Here is a 16,794-nt window from a genome sequence, read left to right as displayed (position 1 = left end):
CTGCATGTGTCACAAAGGCATGTCTCTGTAGTAAAACAGTATGGGTGCTTAACTGGCCTGCCTGCAGTCCAGACCTGTCCCCCACTGAAAACATTTGGCGCATTACAAAACCATAAAAACGACAAAGGAGAAACCCTGAACTGTTGAGCAGCTGAAATTCTATATCAAGCAACAATAGGACAATATTGTACTTTCAAAAACGATAGCAATTGGTCTCCTCAGTTCCCAAACGCTTACAAGAGTATTTTCAAACTTGTTGCTGGCATCGACTTCAAAATGTACCTGTATTTTTCCAAAAACAATAACATATCTCAGTTCCAATATTTGATATTTTGTCTCTGTACAATTGTCTATAAAATATGGGCATACATTATTTGCACATGATTGCATTCTGTTTTTATTTACATTTTATGTAGCGTCAAGACATTTTTGGAAACAGGGTTATAACATAAAATAATTATTTTAATGTCTTGCAAGGCTGGGCAGTACTATTTGCATTAGATATTAAATATCCATATTATGTAAGTGGAGATTAGTTGAGGGTGGAGAAAGGTGTTTGGTCCTTCAGAGGCAAGAGCATTACCACTTGTGTATGGAGGCAGGAGCATTACTACTTGTGTATGGAGGCAGGAGCATTACCACTTGTGTATGGAGGCAGGAACATTACTACTTGTGTATGGAGGTTGGAGCATTACCACTTGTGAATGGCTCAAAAAGGCTAAACTTTACTATAATGCCTTTAACTTTGCAAACACAAAACACAGCAACATGCACCACATCAATTTCTCCTCTGTAATGGGGTTGATGTTTAACCTTTGGGTCTGGGGCTTCTCTGTGGCTATTGCTTGTTCCCAATACCTGGTTCCCTGTTTCACTTCCAGACCAGCAAGAACCCAGACACCAGCAATCTTTAAAAATTATTACAGGTTTTCCCAATTGATTTAACACATTTCTCAAATCTCATGTAACTGCTGTCAAAACAGTTAACACAGCAAACTAAACACACTCTTATGTTGGTGAAAAAGATCAACATTAACTGCATAAGGAAGCACTGCATTTTATTCTAGCAATGTATTTATTTAAAATAAATACTAACATCAAAACTACAAATGGGTTGTCTGTTGAGTTGATAACAAATTCAGCTGTAGATACACAAATAAATGAATGAAAATACATGAATACATGAATGAAAATGTCTTCAATGAGGAGTTCAGTTGTACAACAATGGGAATAAACTAAAGTGTTGCATTTATAATTTGGTCAGTGTATATATATACACATATACAGTGGGGAGAACAAGTATTTGACACACTGCCGATTTTGCAGGTTTTCCCACTTACAAAGCATGTAGAAGTCTTTAATTTTTATCATAGGTACCCTTCAACTGTGAGGAATCTAAAACAAAAATCCAGAAAATCACATTGTATGATTTTTAAATAATTAATTTGCATTTTATTGCATGACATAAGTATTTGATAAATCAGAAGAGCAGAACTTAATATTTGGTACAAAAACCTTTGTTTGCAATTACAGAGATCATACGTTTCCTGTAGTTCTTTACCAGGTTTGCACAGACTGCAGCAGAGATTTTGGCCCACTCCTCCATACAGACCTTCTCCAGATCCTTCAGGTTTCGAGGCTGTTGCTGGGCAATACGGACTTTCAGCTCCCTCCAAAGATGTTCTATTGGGTTCAGGTCTGGAGATTGGCTAGGCCACTCCAGGACCTTGAGATGCCTCTTACGGAGCCACTCCTTAGTTGCTCTGGCTGTGTGTTTCTGGTCGTTGTCATGCTGGAAGACCCAGCCACGACCCATCTTCAATGCTATTACTGAGGGAAGGAGGTTGTTGGCCAAGATCTCGCAATACATGGCCCCATCCCTCCCCTCAATACGGTGCAGAATGATGATTCCACCTCCATGCTTCACGGTTGGGATGGTGTTTTTGGTGTTGTACTCATCCTTCTTCCTCCAAACACGGCGAGTGGAGTTTAGACCAAAAAACTCTATTTTTGACTCATCAGACCACATGACCTTCTCCCATTCCTCCTCTGGATCATCCAGATGGTCATTGGCAAACTTCAGACAGGCCTGGACATGCGCTGGCTTGAGCAGGGGACCTTGCGTGTGCTGCAGGATTTTAATCCATGACGGCGTAGTGTATTACTAATGGTTTTCTTTGAGTCTGTAGTCCCAGCTCTCTTCAGGTCATTGACCAGGTCCTGCTGTGTAGTTCTGGGCTGATTCATCACCTTCCTCATGATCACTGATGCCCCACTAGGTGAGATCTTGCATGGAGCCCCAGACCGAGGGAGATTGACCATCATCATCATCATTTTCTAATAATTGCGCCAACAGTTGTTGCCTTCTCACCAAGCTGCTTGCCTATTGTCCTGTAGCCCATCCCAGCCTTGTGCAGGTCTACAATTTTATCCCTGATGTCCTTACACAGCTCTCTGGTCCTGGCCATTGTGGAGAGGTTGGTGTCTGTTTGATTGAGTGTGTGGACAGGTGTCTTTTAAACAGGTAACGGGTTCAAACAGGTGCAGTTAATACAGGTAATGAGTGGAGAACAGGAGGGCTTCTTAAAGAAAAACGAACAGGTCTGTGCGAGCCGGAATTCTTACTGGTTTGTAGGTGATCAAATACTTATGTCATGCAATAAAATGCTAATAAATTATTTAAAGATCATACAATGTGATTTTCTGGATTTTTGTTTTAGTTTTGTTTTCGTCTCTCACAGTTGAAGTGTACCTATGATAAAAATTACAGACCTCTACATGCTTTGTAAGTAGGAAAACCTGGAAAATCGGAGGTGTAATCAAATACTTGTTCTCTACAATAGCTTTCCTCTTATCTCAAGATCAGGAAGGCTGTGTTTTTGAGTATATCTGTGGCAGAAATACTTTATTGGTATGACATTTGCCATTGTATATTTTATGTTGCATTGTCCCTTTACTGCTAGAATCTCAAGAAGGATTCTAACCTACATTGTGCTCATCAGAATAATCACCATCATCCTCAGGAATGGTTGTACCGGTCAAACACAGATCACGTGTAGCATTCATTTAGTTTTGTATTTCTATTCACTGCTCACAAATATTAAGAGAACACTTTAATTGCACATTGGGTCTCGATGAATGAAATAAATTAAAGATCAAAATCTTTACTGTAAGCCTACATTGTGTAATTGTATAATTCAAACAAAATGACGTAACAACAGTCAATGGAAACCAAAATCACCAACTGATTGACGGCTGGATTCAAACATACACTGAAAATCAAAGTTAAAAAAACTATGGTGATACAATATATCACTGTAAACATAACTATGTAATATCAATAATATTAATGACACGCAATGAACACACTTTGGCCGATTACAGACACTCATTAGTGCATTTTTAAGCTTCAAAAGAGAGCACCCCGCCGCCCTTTGCCTCACAATGGTTTGATCCGCTGCACCCCAGCCCTCAGCTGTGGCACATCATGAAGGTACAGTGTGGGGGTGTGCGATACCGCAACATTTGGGCTTGATCCAATACCAAGTAATACACGGCCAGAATCGCCGATATCAATACCAATTATTTTTATTATTACAAGCACCTCATGTACTTTCATTTAGGGGGGAGCAGTGTGTCATGATTTATTAGGTGAATGCTTCATCAATAGGCTAAATCTGAGTAAATTTTCATGACCACTAAATGATTTGTAAGGCAAGTGGTAGAATCTCTGCCTGTCACTTGTGGGACTCCAAGGATATGCCTCCCAAGACCATCACTGACCAACCGCCAAACTGGTCATGCTGGATGATGTTGCTGGGAGCATAACGTTTATCACGACCCGTCTCCTGGTATCTCCTCCTGACCTGCACCCTAGCCTCACCATGAGATAAGGGGCAGGTCAGGCTGCAGGCTGTTATCCAGCCTCCTAGCATAGTGGAGTCTGTCGATAGCATAGCCAGAGTAGTTAGTACAGTTTTACCTATTGCCACTGTGACTAGTTCCAGGCTGAGAAAAGTTAAACAAGGTAGTGCTAACAATAGCAACCTTATTAGGATAACGTTTTCCTCCACCTCGGTCACAAATAAAAATGACTGTATCACCTCGCATCTCAAAATGGGACTCCTAAATGTTAGATCCCTTGCTCCAAAGGCAGTTGCAGTGAATGAATTAATCTCTGATCATAAACTAGATGTTATTGGCTTGTGTGAAACGTGTCTAAAGCCGGAGAAATTCACTGCCCTAAATGAGGCCTCTCCTCCTGGCTATAATAGTGATCACATCCCTCCTGCACCCCATGCTAATATTTATGACAGTAAATATAAATGTACCCAAAAACACATCACTGATTTTCATTCTTTTGAAGTTTTACTCATGAAAGTTAACCAGGCTGATAAATCGTTTTACATAGCTACTATTTACAGGCCCCCCGGGAGTAACAATGTTCCTCAATGAGTTTCCAGAATTCTTGTCTAACCTTGTAGTCATGTCTCAGGTCCAACACACTGCCACAATCACACCTTAGATTTGGTCCTATCACGAGAAATAGATATTGTAGATCTAATAATTTCCCCCCATAATCCTGGAATATCGGATCACTGTTTTATTACATTTAAAGTTAAAAAAAGAAATCCACTTGCTCCGCAAACAATGAGTTTCAAAAGCTGCACTATAAATTCTTGGAATACAAATAGATACCTTGATATTCTTACAAGTTCTCTCATCAACAACAGAGTAAATAAATCCTCAAATGATCAAATCGAGAATCTAAACTCAACATTGAGAAATACTTTAGCGGGTGCACCACTAAAAACAAAAGAAACACGGAACAAGAAACTTGCTCCCTGGTACACAGACAATACTAGAACACTCAAGCAAGCCTCCAGAAAATTGGAGCGAAAGTGGCGCTCCACCAAGTTGGAAGTATTCTGACTAGCCTGGATAGACAGTACACTACAATACCGAAAATCACTCATATTTACTCGATCAGCTTATTTCTCCAACCTGATCTAGGCGAACAAAAAAAATCCTACATTTCTCTTCGATACAGTTGCAAAGTTAACAAAAAAGCAACGCTCAACACGTGAAGTGGGTCTTCACTTTAGCTGTAATGAATACATGAACTACTTTGATGAAGAGATCATCACCATTAGAAAACAAATAACTGACTCCTCTAGTATGTATAGTCCTGAACCTCCCTGACCAGGTGTCAATGGGGACACATACATTTTTTCATACCGTATTGCTCGACACATTCACAAAATTTGTAATGAGTTCTAAACCCACAAATTGTCAGCTAGGGCCGATTCCAACAAAATTAGTTAAGGAGCTATTTCCTGTGCTAGAAAATAATAAATTGCTCCCTTTCCTCCTGATGTGTACCAAACTCACAAAAAATAGTGGAAATGAAGCCTCTTCTAAAAAAAATCTAATCTGGATCCCGACATATTAAACAATTATAGGCCAATATCGAACCAGCTCCAGTCCGGTGTCTGACTCCATCATAGTACTGAGACTGCACTCGTGAAGGTAACAAATGACATTCTAATGGCCTCAGACAAAGGTTCCGCATCTGTTTTTTTGCTTCTTGATCTTAGTACTGCCTTTGACACTATTGATCACTCCCTTCTCTTAGAGAGACTGGAAACCCATATTGGGCTACGTGGACATGTTCTAGCCTGGTTTAAATCTTATTTATCTGAAAGATATCAGTTTGTTAGTGTGGATGGGATATCCACTGACAAGTCAAAGGTATGTTTTGGTATTCCTCAAGGCTCGGTTCTGGGTCCATTATTGTTCTCACTATATATGCTGCTTCTAGGTGATGTGATCCGGAATCACAATGTCAGCTTTCACTATTAAGCTGATGACACACAGTTATACACACAGTGAAGCATGGAAAAGCCCCAAAATTAGCTACTTTGGAAACATGCGTTTCAGATATTAGGAAGTGGATGACAGAGAACTTCTTGCTCTTAAATTTGCTTTTTTTCATCTTCGAAACATTGCAAAGAATCTGAAACTTTTTATCAAAAACTGATGCAGAAAAATGTATCCATGCTTTTGTTACTTTTAGATTAGATTACGGCAATGCTCTACTTTCTGGTTACCCAGACAAATCAATAAATAAACTTCCATTAGTGCTGCACACGGCTGCTACAATCCTAACTAGAACAAAACATTTTTAACACATTTCTCCAGTACTAGCTTCTTTACATTGGCTGCCTGTTAGGGTTAGGACAGATTTTAAGGTTTTATTGTTAACCTAAAAATCAATACATGGACTTGCTCCTACTTACCTCGCTGAAATGACCCAGCCATACATACCTACACGTAACATACGATCGCAAGATGCAGGCCTTTTAATTGTACCTAGAATCTCTAAATAAACAGCCGGAGGCAGGGCCTTTTCTCATAGAGCTCCACTACTGTGGAATGATCTGCCAATTAAGGTTAGAAATGCAAACTCAGTGCAAACTTTCAAGTGTCTACTAAAGACTCATCTCTACAGCACGGTTTATGATTAGGTGTTGCCTGCCCCAGGGGCGTGAAGGTGACCAGAAGGCTTGATACTGTCCACCCTTGCTGTCTTGCCAGGTGGGCTCTCATCGCCATTGGGATGCCCTCCCTACAATGCCTCTCAGGGGCGGAGTCACTGGTCACTTGTTGTCTCTCTGTTGTGCACTTGTGCAATTGGGCTGTACTCTGCTGGCAATACTCAGCCCTCATTCAGCGTGGTTGCGGTTGGTGGGTGTCCCTTTGGTTGATGCCTGGCAATGTGGGTGGATTGATTTCCTGCCTTTTGGGCTCTGTCCGGGGCCTCCCCAGATATGGCCACAGTGTCGCTGGACCCCCCCGACTCAGTCCCAAGGTCTTACGCTGCTATATTATTGTGCTGGGGGAGTAGGGTCAGTTCTCCTTCTCCATTAAGTTCTCCTTCTCCACTATAAATATTTGTTGATATGAGGAATGCATTTTCTGAATTTTCCCAGTCTCCTCCCGTTTTGAACTTAGGTCCTGGCCCACATCTGCGGAGTACCTGGCTTGGGGGACCCGTTGCTGTCCCTGTCCAAAGTCATCCTTGTTGTGTTGCAGATCGAGACTATACCTGACGATTTCAGCTGCAACTGTGCTGACACCTCCCCCTCCCTTTCCTTGTTCATCAGGTCATGCTTCCGACCAGAACTAAGTTGAAATAGACTCCAGCCCACATGCATTTATTAATTATTACAATTGTAATCTTAATATGTTCACCTGGCACAGCCAGAAGATGACTGGTCACCCCTCTGAGCCTGGGTCCACTCTAGGTTCAGAGGGGACCCAAATTTTGTCATTCTTAGGGAGTTTTTCCTAGCCACTGAAATTCAACACTACTGTTGTTTGCTCCATGGGGTTTAAGGCCAGGTGTTTTGTAAAAGCACTTTGTGATATCTGCTGATGTCAAAAGGCCTTTAAAAATACATTTGATTGATTGATTGATGCTCTTGAGATTGTACTGAGAGACACAGCAAACCTTCTTGTGAGAGCAAATATGGATGTGCCATCTTGGAGGAGCTGGACTACCTGGGCAACCTGAATGGGCTGCATGCTACCAGTTGAGACAAGGACACCAGTAAAACACAAAACTTGAGAACAATCATTCAGGAAGTTAAAGAAGACAGCAATTGTATGTGGCTACCACCTGCAAAACCATTCCCTTTTTGGGGGTTGTCTTGCTGGTGCTTCTCCAGTGCACCTGCTGTCACTTTCATTTGCACCAAAACAGGTGACATTGATTCACAATCGCTTATGGTTCCTAACTGTACAGATTGATGTCCCTGAAGTGTAACTGACTTGGTGTTATATTGTGATGATTACATGTTCCCTTAGATTTTTTGAGCAGTGTTGTTCAGCTGCAAGTCAACATGAGTGATTGATATACTCAACATAGCTGAAACACTCAATAAATGTAATGTAATCCTTTTTCCCTCTCTTTCACAAACACAGTTTTTTTTAAGTTGGGACATTTAGAGGCACACACACACTTGATTTCCAAATGTATCAACTTTTATTAAAGTTAATACTAAATAATAGGTAACAATTGAATCAGCAATATTTGGTATAGAAGGACTGAATGACATAAAAACAATCACTGAACACAGAAACCCACCAGGAGAAATCTTGACGCACAGACCAGTATTTGTTACATTTAAGCCCTTTTTCGAGTTGATAAGTGAGACAAAACTCCCATTGCACAGCAATGTTCCCTGACACAATGAATACAACTTATGTAAAGTGCTGTGCACTGCACACATTCCTCATCACAACTGAAGTTGTTCCACTGTAGATCAGACTACGATTGAAGTTTGTTAGTTTGAGTATGTGGCTTTTCAAAGTGCTTATAAAAGAACTCTGTGATACCCAAATCTCCAAACTATTCAAATGTGATATTCCAGAAACAGAGTATCATGTTCTGTATTGGTGTAGTCGTTGATATGTGGTTCGGACATGGTTCCTTTATTTCAATGTTGACCTTTGCTGCTTGGTGCTCACATGATGGGGAAACTGGCCAGGTTAGCAATGCCACAGGCATTCCTGTGGTTGCGCGCCATCATGATGTAGCCTTTGTTGCCCCAGCTCTCGCTCCAGCTGTTAGATGTGTGTGTGTGTGGGGGGGGGCAAAGATGACAAATAGTAATTTAGACATTGAACAACAAAAGTATGAAACATTAGCTGATGCCACCTGTTCTTGATTAGCATTGCAACCCACCTGTTCTTGACGATCCAGAATTTCTGTCCCTTGGCGGTTTGTCCGTAGCCCACTGCAAGCACAGCGTGGTTGATGTCATCCTTGTTGCAATTAGGGTCGTAGTACACACCTGAATTACGGAGTAAAGGGAGGAGCTTTAGAAACCTTTAAGAGACCTACACTTTAGAAGCCTACTGGCAGGTCTGGCAGGTATCTATCCTGTTACAAGTACTTGATCCTTCTATCCATGTTTCCTCTTCAATTACCTCTCTGGTAGAACTGGAAGGTGGAGAGGGTGGCATCGATGCCCACAGACACAGGCCCCACTTTGGCTACAGCCTTGGTCAGTGCCCGCTCGTCTCCCTCAGGGATCTCTTTGAACCCACGACACTGGGCTGCCATACCAGACGAGTTGTACGCACACTGCTCATCCTGTACACAGTGGAAGACAGTGTCTGGTTGTCATGGAGAGTATTGGTTTTGGTGCTGTGTTCCAAGAAACTGTTAAATTGCATTCATATTGGTGATGAGTTCTCTACACTCATCACAGGACAATGTAGACAACTACTGTATTGTTATAGAAAGAATTGACAGTAAACATAGTATTTCTATTATTTGTAGTTAGGTGGTGACACTAATCACAAATACTGCATTTGTAAATAAATGCAGTATTTATTTAAAGAGTGGGTGAGTGTATGTCATTGAAAAAAAGGAAAACAATAAAATAAGTGCTCATGAGATTTTTACTTGTTTTGTAAGTTTCTGATAAAGGCCAGCTGTGTGTGTGGAATGCATATATCTGTGTGTGTGGAATGCTAGCTAGCAAAACTTACTTTACCCCACATTTCATGAGTTATCCTCATGGCATAGTGGGATTTTCATGTGTGCCAGTACAAGCCTGATATCAAGCAAAAGTGACTGATCTTAGCATGCATTTACTTTAAAAAACATTACTGCTGTCACTCATTGTAGAACAGTGGAAAAAACATTAAATACATTCAATGCAGTATCTTTACTTTTACTTAAGTATGGAAATGTAATACTTTTATTTCACCACTACTAAAACCATTGTTCAATGAACCTGTTAGATTTGGTTTGCATTAGCCAAACCACGCCCCTACCTGGCCAAGGTATGGGTAAGCCTCCTCTGAGTCAATGCCTCCATTATCCTCCACGTATTTGAAGGCATTGGTCATGTAACCTCCACCACAGCCATTGTTCTCAGTGACACAGTCCACCAGGTTCTGGGGGCTGAGGTCTATTAGCTTGCCAGTGGTCTTCATCAGCTGGCCCTCCAAGGCCCCAGCAGAGCTGAAGGCCCAGCAGGAACCACAAGAGCCCTGTGGTCGAGATCAATGTTTAGGAAGGAATCAAGCAAAGAGATAGAGCATGTACATTATGGTTGGAGCTGTGTTCTACCATGTGTCCACAAGGGTGTGCACACTGACTGAGATTGAAAAACAAATTGAATTGGGTTTGAGCAAAAAAAAAAAATGCCCTCAGAACTTCTTCAGTTATCTTATTCACCAGCAGAGGGTAATCATACTTCTCTAACTGAAAACTATCCATCACACAACTACTAAACAAGACAGCTTTTTGTTGATAGTGCAAACTGTTAGAGCTGACCGAACTTAATGTATATCAGATTAAATTATATAAATCTAGGTTTTAGCATGCAACCTGGAAGCCTAGATATACAGTACACTATATTTCATCCTGTGTACTTCACCATCTGAGCACCTGTTACCATACAATTTGATTATAACGAGTAATAACTTTTTGTAATCATGTTTGTACAATATATCTACGAAATAAGAAATATGCCTAGGGAAAACACAGGTTTAGTGGCAGCTCTTTGGTGTTTCCGTCCATTCTCTCACCTGGTCCTTCACTGAGGTCACCATACCCTTCTTGCGGTAGTCGATTGACCTGGGGAGCTTCTCCACCTTGTTGTCCGGGATCCAGGTGTTGCTTTGGTCCCTGTTCATGGGCACCTGGAGGCCAGTCAGCTTCTCAACTATCTCCTCTGAAGTCTGAGGAGAATGATAAGGATGAGAGAATGATGTGTCCACAGCACTGAGCAACCTTGAACCCTCTTTAAAAAGGACCATATATGTTGCAACCATTACTGTCCAACAGTCCTCATAAAAATTAAACCGCTGATTATGACAAAAATCATGAAAAAGAAAAATCTAACCCATGGTGCCCTAAAACGAGTACATGATTAGTGAAATGTGGAGGGTAAAGCTTGTCTTTTAAAATGTGTCTCTAACTGTGCATCTCAATAAAGAAGTGCAACTGATATTCAGTTTGAACTGATCTTAGGGAAGTCCAATACCTAAAACATGAACAAATCGTTAAGGAGGGTTTGAAAGCCGAGCTGTAAAAGTAGCTACTGTAATAACTGGTTGTTTTTTCCTACAGATTTTATTTATAGCCATCAGGGAGTTCAAGTCTCATGCTAACAGTCATTCCTAATGAATGGCCTGACCTCAAGGTCATTCAAGCTTGGAGGTGTGGCTACATGAAACCTGATCTGATGCTTTTCTCAAGTAGAGATACATTTACAGGTCATTAAGTCAACAGACTCATTTTTAATCAGTGGACCAATCAGTGAGGAGAAAAGCTGATGTGAGTGTGTCACTCCATGACTAAAAACACTGGCTATATTCTGCATCAGCTAAAAGCCACTACGTTGTCCTGTGCTTGATCTTTTTAGTCCGAAAACAATCATAAGTAAATCCTAGGGTATTTAGGGACATTCCCCAAAACGATAAGCCTGTGGATAGCAGGTAAACCCTGATTAGAAAGGATCATCGAGGACAGCAAACACAAAATGGTTTCCCTCAGACATAACATTCCAGCATGTTTTCACATGGAGTTTCGCTTTTTAGGCCTTCACTGTTTCTAGAAGTGTTTCCCCATGCGTGTTAAAACACAGAAGCAGCAAACGGACTAATTAACTCACCATGTCTCCCAGGTGGTTCATGCCAAGCTCGTATGAGTGAAGGCCCAGAGCAGCCTCCTCGTTGTGGGCTTTGATCAGACGCATGTTCTTCTCCCAAATGGTCCTCCGGATTTCCTCCTCACCCTACCACAACAGCAGGGACAGAGTTCACAGTCACTATGGTGGCACTGAACTGGTGTATAGAGACACAAAATGTTGAAGCTAAATTCTGCAAGTTAGGAAAATATGTAAAAACATAACGCATACTGACTTTGATTATTCAAAACATTTGTGAGAAAATTATGATTTAAAGATTCCTGAGGAATGTGCTGAGAGCTGACATCAAACTGTGGGTCACATATATGTTTTCAAGTAGTGACCTCTGACCTTAGAGACCGCAGGAAATAGATAACTACAGATACTTCAATAAGCTTAAATGTAGTCTAATCATTACAGAAGAGAAATACTGATAACTATTCACTATAAGGAAGTTGAAATTCCAAACAAAGGTTTACTTCTGATATTTCCTGCTTTTCTTGTTTGAAAGATATGCAGAAGTTACCCAGAGTGGGTTGTGTACTAATGAAGTAAAGATAAGCATTCCCTGACTAAGCAGCATGCTATTACAATTGATAATGGACTGCCTTTGATATCAAAAAGCATTCTTGACTATAGTCAAAAAGTAAATAATAAAAATCAAGAGTTCATAATCTAAGTTTAAGGTAATCATTCTGTAATTCTAATTTCTGGAGGAGTAAATGGCATACATTAAACAACTGAGACTGTCACATGATAATGTGAAAAGTTTCAAAATAACAAAATGTGTAAACAATAGTTGTCTGTCTATTGTTTACTTTACCAACCCAGAGATTCAATGTGTCACCTTTTGTTTACTGGTCAGATTGGACACTCACCAAGCTATTGTATTCTCTCATGTGGGTGGTCTTCCATAAGTCCCAGTGTGCATCCAATGACAGATCATCCAGGGGATTGGACAGGGCCGAGCCCAAGATCAGCAGCACACAACCACAGAGCAGCATTCTGGAAATAGACAAAAGGGCAACTTCTCTCATTAACTCGATTCATTAATGGCTAAGTGCAGTTTCAAATGGAGTTCCTCCTGTGCAGGTTGCTAGTGCATACCAAGGCTTCAGGGTGGGAGTGTTTTGGTGCTAATATGGATAGGATGAAAAATGAAGCATGGGGGCTTGGAACGCTAGAGCGTTGGGTTCGATCCCCACGAGGAGCCAGGAAAACAATGAATGTATTTTGATATATAAAAAAATCTATATGTGTACGTGTTTTCAGTCTCTAAAGTACATCACTCTGGATAAGACTGTTAAATGATTTAAATGAAAAAACAACAAACAATGTTTCCTGTTGAGAGATGCATTGATGTATTGGCTGAAATTTGTTAGGCTGTTAATAGTTGATAACTTTTGTGAAACTGTTTTGGATTCCATTAACATTTCAAATATCCCAGAATTGTTTCCATCTGGTAGCAATATATAGTTATATTGCAGCATTAACTGAATTGTAGCCACAAATTTGTAATAGAAATTTTAGGATATGCTCTATACAGAGCATACAGAGCAAAACAAATGTCACTGTTATGTTGCTGATCAAAACCTTTAATTTATTGCAATGGCGGAATGCCATTTATAAATTACCCAATTCAAATTAAGTAAAAATGTATCAATTGTTCAATAGATTATGCTGATAATTTGCAGATAAAAATTAAAGGTACTGTACAAAATCTCTTTCATTACGACTTGCCTTGCTGTTCATTAATATACATTACCATGATGTTAGGTGGTAACATTTAAATAAAGCCCTTAATAATAATATATATGTATATATATATATATATATTAAAGAAATGTATATAATAATGATAAATACAATATCCTAACTACGGATTGTTTTAACCAGACAATAATCCAGGCTGTATACTGTCAGATGGGGTAAACAGGAAAACATTATGAACAAAGGTCCATGAAAGCTTCTCTTGACAACTCAGTTATAAGCTGTGGGTGGGGCTTGAACAAGGCTCTCCTGGCTGTGACTGGAATTATATTCCACTGCCAAGGGGCCACAAAACTGAAAGCCCTATTACCCAGACTATTTAGTAGTCTTCTGTGGTGCTGCTGAAAGGAGATGGACCAGGAGGAGTGAAATGTACGTGTGGAGTAAGAGGGTAGAATGAGGTCACACAGATCCTTGGGTGCAATTGTGGATGGCTTGGTGGGTTTTACCCAGAGTAGGAGAGGTATCTGGTGAAGACATGTCATATTGCAGCTTTCTTAAACACTTGGCAGATGCACCAACACAAATAGGATAACAATAGTCCAAACAGGATGAGATAAAGGTACGAATGATACTTTGTATATAAAAACCCACTGAACTAACAGCTAGCCAATCTGTCTGTTATTAGCCGATAATTAAAAAAACATTATTGACAAAAACTGCATAAATGTACATGAACATTTGTTAATGACAGAATATACAAAATAAAAAGTTATCTGAGCTCCTAATGGTAAACTGTACAGACAGTTACAACGGCAACTAACTATCATAAGAGAAAGGATGTGCATTAGGTTTCAGTTCATCTTTTTACAAGTCTCTGCCTCATTACATTCATGACAAACCACATAGAAACTATATAATGTTTACTATATAAATGTTCCTCAGAACATTTATAGTGGGAATTTAATGTTACTGTAAAACAATATTTAAAGTAACATGAAATTCCCAATATAATAGAACATTTATATTGGGAACTTCGTGTTTTTTGCACAGTGTTTACTTAATGGTTAATATTCGCATTGGTTCCAGAATACATGTTTACCACAGTCTACATCATGACCAATGTACATTCTTCATAGCTCAATGGCTATTATTCTCCCTGCCCTATGTATGGGGCAATAAATCAGTGTAGGCTGTACCGGCTACAAAGTCTTCATAGGTAACTTGAGGATAGTCATTGAACTAATATTTAATAGAGTCTACACTTTCACTAACGTACTTTCTTTGTTGCAAATGGAATGTAAGCATATACACATTTAACAACATGTATAAATTCATTCATATCTCAGGGCTCTGCACAGTTTAATGTCTAAGGCTTGAAGAATTAAATGTTACAAATGTTTTCATGGAAACCCCCTTGTGAAACTGAAAGCTCTTCTGAACATATTTCAGAAATAGTGAAGAAATAACTATAAGCTACTTTAAACCTTTTCAAAAAGATGAGAACAAATTTACCTTAGTTGCAAACTTGGAGAGTAGATGTCAGAAGATGTCCTTTGATCGGTTGTTTTCCTGTGATGAAGTAGGTCGCTGTGTTAGCAGTTATATAGTCTGTACTTTGAGGAAGTGCTACGGGAGCTCTAAGTTTAGGAGGGAGTTTACATCTGGATTTGCTCAAATCCCAAAGAGTCAAGCAGATGATGTCAGGTGTCAAATTTCAGGAGTCTCTTACTTGAAATTCCAAAGAAAATTTTGAAAGTACATTGTGATGGGCTTGTATTTCTCATTCTGAACATTAATATTGAATTGGCTTTGTCTGATTTGGTTTATAAGGACCTTATAAAATATATATATATACAGCTCCGGAAAAAAATAAGAGATCACTACACCTTTTTCTTTCCTTTCCAAAAAAGTTGAAAGGAAGGTTCTGAGTGAGAAACAGAAGGGTTAAAATTAAGAGACCACTGCAAATTGAAAGCCTCTTTTCCTCGCTCAAAATGTTCCTTTTCAACTTTTTTGGATGCAGTGGTCTCAATTTTTTCTGGAGCTGTATATATATTATTATTATTATTGAGATTTTGTATTTTTAATGATTGTCAGTAATTGTCCTTAGAACATTCAGAATGGTTTAGTGCAACAACAAAAAAGAAACAACTGTTGCTTGCTCTTTGGGGTTTCTGGCAGGCTATCTGTAAAAACACTGACAACTGCTGATATAAAAAGAGATTTATAAAATACATTGATTGATTGATTGTTAGAGTGGTGGTGGGTGATATTTGGTGGTTGAAGATATATCATTTGGATTATTATGGACATTTACTTAGAACCATTGTCTAAAATCAGGATTAAGACCTTTAAGATTCAAACATTTGAATGTATGTCATTCAGCAAACATTGTCATCCAGAGTGCCTTACAGAAGTGACTGTGTACATTTCCCAGCTGCACGATTTCCATACTCACCGCTGTGGGAATCAAACCCATGGAGGGTTTACAATATTCATCCCATACCTGCACATTTCAGTTTGAAAAGTGAACACACCTGTACATGCCAGGGATAGTAATTGCATTTCTGAGGATTTATTCAGTACTCAAGACAAGTGTGTAAATGAATTTGACCATGGGAAAAAGAGCTTCCGTGTAAATACTGCAACGTTTGTTAGATTAAATAGGGCCAGAAAAATGTCAATACAGAATACCCTATAGAATATCGCATATTGCCTGTAGCGAAAGCCAACAATGTCTAGATATTTCCTCCCTTATTGTGCTCTGTTCTTTGAGCGTCTCCTACTTCCCTATGTTAGTCAACCCCCGGTGGTTTTGAACCAATGTGTCAGGACTGCATCTGTAAGAAGACTGTCTCATGATGTTTAGGTAAATACAGTCAGACATGACTACATGGTCCTCTAAAATAAAACCAATCCTGTGATCTGAGAACAGCCCATTGAGCTGCATGTTGATTACTCACACCTTGTCATGTAAAAAAGCAGCCAGCTTGATCTCTGGTGTAAACTGGGGCAACAGAGTATCAGTCCTTGGCACCTTCAGAACTCACTGACCGGGGGAATAAGACTCAGCTAAGCTCCTTCAAGACTCAATAAAACTACATCAGGCTGATTAATATAGTCCGTCAATCTAGATAATTAGACTAGGGCTGTCTCTATCGATCAGCCAATGTAAGAACATGATGATGATGTGTGTGTGTGTACATGCACGTGTGTTGGGGGGGTTACTTGATATTTTTACGAAGACACACAGGTGAGTAAACCAGTGATTGGCCAGCTCTTCCTACAACATTTTGTTTGGTATTTTATTGGGATCCCCAATTATAGCAGCAAACACAATGGCTACTCTTGCTAGGGTCCAAACACAACC

At 39.7% G+C, this 16,794-nt stretch overlaps 1 protein-coding gene across 1 annotated transcript; it reads right to left on the bottom strand.

The window, feature by feature from the left end:
• Positions 1-8,024: 8,024 nt before the first annotated feature.
• Positions 8,025-15,055, bottom strand: ctsk (cathepsin K). Its single transcript, XM_010868690.4, has 8 exons — positions 14,937-15,055; positions 12,590-12,716; positions 11,697-11,819; positions 10,609-10,761; positions 9,850-10,068; positions 8,995-9,160; positions 8,750-8,858; positions 8,025-8,628 (listed from the first exon to the last, which is right to left on the bottom strand). Exons 2-8 carry the CDS (start codon positions 12,713-12,715, stop codon positions 8,529-8,531), a joined length of 996 nt encoding a protein of 331 aa, XP_010866992.1. The 5' UTR covers position 12,716; positions 14,937-15,055; the 3' UTR covers positions 8,025-8,528.
• Positions 15,056-16,794: the final 1,739 nt, after the last annotated feature.

The sequence above is a fragment of the Esox lucius genome, chromosome 20, assembly GCF_011004845.1.
Source record: "Esox lucius isolate fEsoLuc1 chromosome 20, fEsoLuc1.pri, whole genome shotgun sequence".
Taxonomy (NCBI): domain Eukaryota; kingdom Metazoa; phylum Chordata; class Actinopteri; order Esociformes; family Esocidae; genus Esox; species Esox lucius.
Note: the sequence above shows the minus strand (reverse complement) of the source record. Positions and strands in the feature narration are given on the sequence as shown.